This window comes from Meleagris gallopavo, chromosome Z (assembly GCF_000146605.3).
Source record: "Meleagris gallopavo isolate NT-WF06-2002-E0010 breed Aviagen turkey brand Nicholas breeding stock chromosome Z, Turkey_5.1, whole genome shotgun sequence".
NCBI lineage: Eukaryota > Metazoa > Chordata > Aves > Galliformes > Phasianidae > Meleagris > Meleagris gallopavo.
In genome coordinates, this window is record NC_015041.2 from 63229517 (window position 1) to 63235926 (window position 6410).

The 6410-nt window shown below is 52.6% G+C and overlaps 1 protein-coding gene across 1 annotated transcript; it reads left to right on the forward strand.

Moving 5' to 3' along the window:
- Window positions 1-466: 466 nt before the first annotated feature.
- Window positions 467-4103, forward strand: HEMGN (hemogen). Its single transcript, XM_010726185.3, has 4 exons — window positions 467-779; window positions 2252-2345; window positions 2749-2987; window positions 3867-4103. Exons 1-4 carry the CDS (start codon window positions 698-700, stop codon window positions 3971-3973), a joined length of 522 nt encoding a protein of 173 aa, XP_010724487.1. The 5' UTR covers window positions 467-697; the 3' UTR covers window positions 3974-4103.
- Window positions 4104-6410: the final 2307 nt, after the last annotated feature.

Sequence of the window (6410 nt, forward strand, 5' to 3'; positions counted from 1 at the left end):
CCAGGAGCTGTTCTGCTACAGGGCAAGTCAGTTGAGTTCACCCATGCCTTGACAGGTGAGCAATTCCCGGAGACCTTGGGAGTAGACACGTTGTAGAGTTCTTCTACCATTGCTTGAGCCACTTGGAATTCACTGGATTTGGCTACTTCTGTCCCTGGGGGTCTCCTAAAGGTGCCAGGATCTTGAGCTGCAAGCAGCCTGCTGTGAGGGGTGGAGGTCCCTTCCCACAGTGGGACTGCAACAGACCTCTGCAAACACTTTTCTGACAGCTTACATCCCATTCCAGATCCCAGAACTGGGTCCTGGGTGCTTAATGACTCCTCCATGCATCTCATTCTGGAAACAAGCAGCAAGGCCATGCAGCGTCCTGCTGGGACACGCAGATCCTCTCTGCTCTAGTGAAGGGCATCTGAGCCACAATTTGGCAGCAGCGAGCACGGGTTTCCTATCTGAAGCAGAATTGTTATACAGAAACATCAGCATGTTTTGGAGTCCACACAGTAGGTCCTCGGCAGACACTCATATTACCTTTAAACTCTGATAAGGAGAATATTATTACCCCGCTGGTGGCCTAGTCAGATAAATTGTTTGTGGAGGACAGTCTGCACTTCTTTCAAGCTCTCATTCTGCTGCACCAGTAGCTCCAGATTGCATTCCAAGGAAATCAGCTGCTTCTTACTTGGAACAGCCAAGAGCAATGGACAGCTTCGAGAACGACCACGATTATTCCAGTACTTCTCTGCCTTCCACCGCAGCCAGCCAGGACAGCGCTGAGCCAGGTAATGTGGTGCTTCTAACTTTTTGGAAGAAAGAAGAATGGTCTTTTTCTCACTAATGCTTTATAGGAAGGCCTTACCAGTGCGTGATCAGGGGATGGGAGATGCATGTTTAATAGTAAATGCATGTGGCTTTTTCCAAGCTGTTTCAAATCACAGAGGCACCTATAAAGACGTCTCAACTCGAAGTTTCTCAGGCAGTTCCAATGCACTGTCTCTTTGCAGACTGACAGAAGGCTCTCGCTGGACTTTTAGTCGGACGGATTTTTCATTTAATTTCTGTATGTTTGTGTTCTCTGATATGTAATCTCTCACTGGATGCGGGTGTCTCAGAGAAATTCTTCCTGCTGACTGCAACAGGTAGCACAGCTTTGGAGCAGCCCCGGAGCACTCTGCTGGTCCAGATAGAAATGAATGAAGGATGTTTTCTGGCTGCGCAGAGCAATTTGCTTAGGATGGCTGGGGAGGAGACAGATTGCATGCAGCGAGAGGTGCTTTTATGGCTCAGGAGTATTTTGAAAGTAAAAGAAATTTAGCTTGGCTGCTACAAAGGGACACGTGAGGGAGGTGCGCTTCGGCAGTCAGGCTGCAGCGGAGCGCAGCGCTGCTTGGAGCTCCATTTCCCCAGGTTGCCTCTGGTGGGCTCTGCTGCCCTAATGCTGCTTTGCACCCAGGCCGTGCACACACACTGCCCTGCACAGCTGTGCGGTCCGTGTGCGGTTCTATTTCAGAGGCTGCCCATCACTAATACCATCTCTGGCCATGCCGAGTTGCCCCTGCCATTGCTGAGAAATCCTCACACTGTCTGTGCACGTGATGTCTTTTGCATCCGTGCTCCTCTTCTCTGCGGTCCAGGTAGGATGAAAGGTTTCAGGGAGGGGATCTGCCTTCTCCTGCGTGTCTCCACCCGGGACTCCTGGAACTAGTATACAAAAAGCAGCAGTAAAAGAGCAGGAGAAACGACAGACGACACCAGAAAGTAGAGCTGCTTTTGGTTTTGTGGTTGGCTGGTTGTTTGGTGGCAGTGGCTGTTGTCATTGTTAGATAGTATTGGGATCACTGTGCCCAGATTTAGACAAAACGCAGTAGTGAAAGTGCCACACAGAGCCACCAAGGCTGAGGAAACAGAGCCGAGAGGCAGGTACTGCTGCAGTCACACTTGCCTACCAGGAGGCATGGAAAGGACAGGAGCACAGGGACGGACAGGAGACACCAGCTGGATAGAAAGGAAAGAACGACCATAGTGAGGACAGCACAGAGAGCAGAGGTGTGCTGTGAGATTTGTGTGGCACATCGTCAGATCCTCCCTGCTGATGCTGCTCAGTAAGTACAGTGCCTTAGTTAATATTGTATAAAGACCTGCTTCATGATAAAAAGGCTCAGAGCACTCTCACCAGCGCCCTGTCAGCTGACAAGGAGGGAGGGATATGGTCCCACGGTCAAGAGGTCGTGTTAGCACTCTGTTTGTCCTTTAGGTTCCACCATGCTGTGCCGCCTGAGAGACCGGGAGATGCTCCGGAAGAGAAAGGCAGAGGCCCAGGAGAAGGATTCGATTCAGTGGGCTTTGGGGTAAAACTTTCTTACACTGTGTGATTCTTTCTCTGTGCACGTGACCTGAGCCCAGGACAGACACTGCATGACGACAGGGTGCCCTGTGCCCTCTGTGAGGAGAGGTCCTCGCTGGCGCAGGCGGCCCTCAGCCTATATCTGCCAAAGGGCTGCACTGGTGCTGGAGGAGAGAGCTTGTGGGGTTTCGTAAGGGGTGGGTTGGCGGTAGGAGAAAATCGGCAACCAGACTCCCGCATCCCTGCCTGGCCACCCATGCAGAGAATTCCAGTTTCTGCAGGGGTGAACCGGGTGCCAGTTGCAGCCTGAGTGCTGGCACAGTGCTGGCGAGAGAGCACATGCCAGGCAAGGAGGGACCATGCTGCCCTTGTCACCTAACCCTTTGCTACATGAAATCCCCCCGCAGGGACTACGAGATAAGCAAACGGCAGAAGAAAGGCCAAGGTGCCGGGCGAGGAAAGGGCCAGGAGCACGTTGTGGTGCCTGCACCACAGCCAAACCCGCAGCCCCCGAACAACGAGGAAGCTGAGACGGTGTCCTCCATGGAGGTGCAGCAAGACGAGCCTTTCCAGGACCTGCAGGACCTGTTCGATGATGTGCAGCTGGCAGATCTGGAAGGGATACTGGGATCCGGGAGTCCCCTGAGTGAGTCCTGGAAAGCTGCCATCCCCATGGGATCCTGGGGGCTGTAGTTGGGGCTGCAGGGACAGATCCCTCTCTCTGAATCACGGGGAGGAGTAGAAAGCCCACTGCTATGAGTAGAGTCATTAGTATGCTGGTCTGTGGCCCCTGGCCCCATATAGAGCTTCTTGTCCTAAAGATTCCTCTGCAGCCTTTTCTGCACGGGGAAGATGTAGCTGTGTCCTGTTGCACTTCCCCGAGGAGAACAGGTCAACAAGAGAAACAATATATACAACAGCAAAAGTTGGTTCACAGACAAGTGTCTGCCTCGGGTCCTCTTCTGTCTGAAACTAAGGAAAGTGTCCAGAGGGCCACAGCTGGCCAGCGGGACATTAGTTAATTGCCCGTGATGGTGGGTCACCGTGCCCCCCACTCCTCTGCCAGGAGCCAGACCAGGGCAGAGGCGCTCTGAAAAGAAGAGGCAAACTCCTGAACCCAGAGCAGATCAGGGAGTGCCAGCCATTGTCTGCCCACAGCCCACTGGTCCCAGGGTGGTGGGGAGGGGAAGGGGCAGCTGGAGGCACAGTGCATGCAGGAGACCTGCCCCGCTGGGGCTGATGGCAGCAAGAGTCCTTACAGCACACCACAGGGCTTCTGATGCTCTTGTGCCACCACTGTCCCGCACCAGGTCCAGCCCTCAGTCCTGAGACTCTGAAATGGCAAGAAAGGAGCTGGACTTATTTGCCTTCTGCCATTAAACCCATTAAACTTCACAACCTAGGGGACCAGCATGTCCTCTGGAAGTCATGCTGGCCAGCAGGAGGTGCTTCTCATCATATGCATCTCATGGCCCAGCTAGCAGAGCCCCTAGCAGCAATGACCTCTCTCTGATGTTCTTTGCAGGTGAAGAGGATATGATGAAGCTGATAGATGAAATACAAGATGTGCTGAATAATACGCTGGAAAAGAACGAATCAGATAATGACATGCACCCACCAAACCTATTTTAAAGTTTTACTTAAACGCATGCATATTCTTCCAGTTTTTATGACTAAGAAATACTGAAAAGCCTTTCTGAGAGACCTAAAGTTGCTCCTTCCTCAGGAACAATAAAAATCTGACTCTCTCTCCACCGTGCTTCCTGTGTTGCTTCCAGGCTGTTTGGGGTGGGGGGGAGGAGGAGGGAGGAGGAGGATGCTCCTTCAGCCTCACGGGAGCTGTGAGCTCGCGAGCCTCGTGCCCATCTTCACTCCCCCATTGTGTTCAGCAGAAACATCAGTCCCTTTACAAAGCTGAACGTCACCCTGCCTTTCAGCGGGCAAGCGTGCAGTGGCTTGGGCTTCTTTCAGCACATCATGAAGCCTACAGTCTCTCATGCTGTTATCTGCAGCCTGAAGGCCTTTCTCATAATCTGCCTTCCTTCCCCGGTTATCAGCTTGCTGTCCCCAAGTCTGGGAAGTCTGTTGTTTTTGTCTTGCCAGCAACTTCACTCTGACCTTGCTGAGCTGCGTTGGGCAGATGGAGGCTGGCTGAAAACAGTTGAATGCAGCAGACTGAAAGACAGCTGAACTGCACACTTTAGTCAGAAAAATTCAATCTGAGGCAAAAGCATGAGGCCACTCTGGACAGGTGCGGCTCTCCCCTGTCCCCAGCCAGCTTTCAGGCCAAGACTTTAAAGAGGCAGGTGCCCCTGCGGCGTATTCACATATTTTTGTGTGTGAAATTTGGGAAGAATGAGGGTTTCCGCTCTCTCTTCCCACATTTTGGGGTCTGGGATGTCTTCATGGCCACCGTCTGAGCACTGTCAGAGAGCTGTCTCCCAGGAGCACAGGGCTGGCCCACTACTGAGGTCGCTCTTAATTTTGAGGTGATGTATGGGCTTCCAGTAGCAGAATAACCAGTGAGATCGCTCCAGAGATATCCGTGATGCTGTGCTGTACACCTCAGTGGATGTGCCATCTCACCAGAGACAGCATTTACATCACTGACACCCATCTTCCCTTTGGTCCCCGGGGCCTTGCGTGAGGGATAATTAGTGCTCATGAGCACAGCCTGCAGCCTTCTCTCCGCCTCTGAGACCGTCTGCCCTTACAGCACCAGCAGCAACAAAACATCTCCTGGGCGCCAAAGGAGAAACTCACAGATGAGTGCTATCACAGGAGCTGTGCCAGAGTACTCTTGCAAGCACTGCATCCACACCACGTTGCAAGGCAGCAGGGCTGCAGGACCTGGAGACACTCCTGTTTGCAGAGCCCGTACTGTGGCAAGCAATAGCTGGCAGCTGTCTCCAGCTCCCCAACCCTCCTCAGAACTCCCAGGGAAGAAAATCATCCACCTCCACACCCACAGAGGCTTATGCTCACCCACTTCCCACCACTTTTTAGATGCTGGAGAGAAGCAGCTTCTAGGAAGTTTCACGTTCATCTCACTGCACCCCTCTGACAAGAGCACGCAAAGCAACGATGTGCGTCCTGCCCCTGTGCTGTCAAAGCTGAGCCATGGGAAGTGGTGAAAGCCTGGCGGGGTTTCTAGGAGCACAGGGAAGCAATCCTTGCTGAAGCACGGGGTGGGCAGAGGTGCCGTACTGTGCGGCTATGCCTGGGGAGCTGCTGGTGGGAGGGGGCTTGCAGGAAGCAAGATAGCCCATAGAAAGTAGCCCCATCCCCTAGCCGTTTGACTTTGGTTGCCTTGGGGTCCTGGAGTCGTCTCAGTGACTGTGCACTCGCGCCAGAGCTCTCACTCCAGCTGACTTCTTTGGCAACCTGTGAGAAAGGTTTTTCTGCAGGTAGTAAATTTTATTGCATAATAACCCAGACAAAGATAAGGCTCTCTTTATCAGCACTTTCACTTGCACAACACACCTTTTTTTCCTCTCGCATGAGGACAGGTAACGGAGCTCCCTGCTTGTGCAGATTTCCCATGGGCTCAGGTGCAAAGCTGGCCACGGTGATCCATGGGCACCTCCCAGATGGGTCCTCTGCCAGCTCCCCGAGTTTTTTCCTCCTGCTGCGCTTCCCCTGCCCGCCGCCGCGGCTCTGCAGGGTCCCACTGATTTTCTCTACCCTGGTTCAAAATCTCACCGGACTGCAAAGCCCAGTTTGACCTTTATACCACTTTTTTCATTTGTTTGTGTTCCTGCGTGTTCCTATTTAGTTTCTTCCCTCACAAATCCCTTGTGGCACTGGAGAAGGACCTGCACCAGATGCACTTAGAGGAGAAGACGCCCTCCTTCCACTAACTGTTGCTATTAGGATTCACTGTTCACTAACAGTGAATCCTAATAGCAAACTCCTGAGCTGGTTTTGCAGGAGCAAAGTGTGCTCTGGCGTGGGAGACAAACATTTCTTGAAGGCTGCTCCCATTTAAAAGCAGTATCTCACCTGATGGGGACTGCCTGGCATTGATGATGCAAGATTTTATGAGTTTATAATTAGCTACTGTGGGAAT

What these genes read in the sequence shown, in the direction of transcription:
- HEMGN (XM_010726185.3), top strand. Translation starts at nt 698, where the DNA reads ATGGACAGCTTCGAGAACGACCACGATTATTCCAGTACTTCTCTGCCT. An exon ending in CCAGGACAGCGCTGAGCCAG is followed by an intron (nt 780 to 2,251) that starts GTAATGTGGTGC and finishes TTTGTCCTTTAG; the next exon opens with GTTCCACCATGCTGTGCCGC. An exon ending in GGGATCCGGGAGTCCCCTGA is followed by an intron (nt 2,988 to 3,866) that starts GTGAGTCCTGGA and finishes TGTTCTTTGCAG; the next exon opens with GTGAAGAGGATATGATGAAG.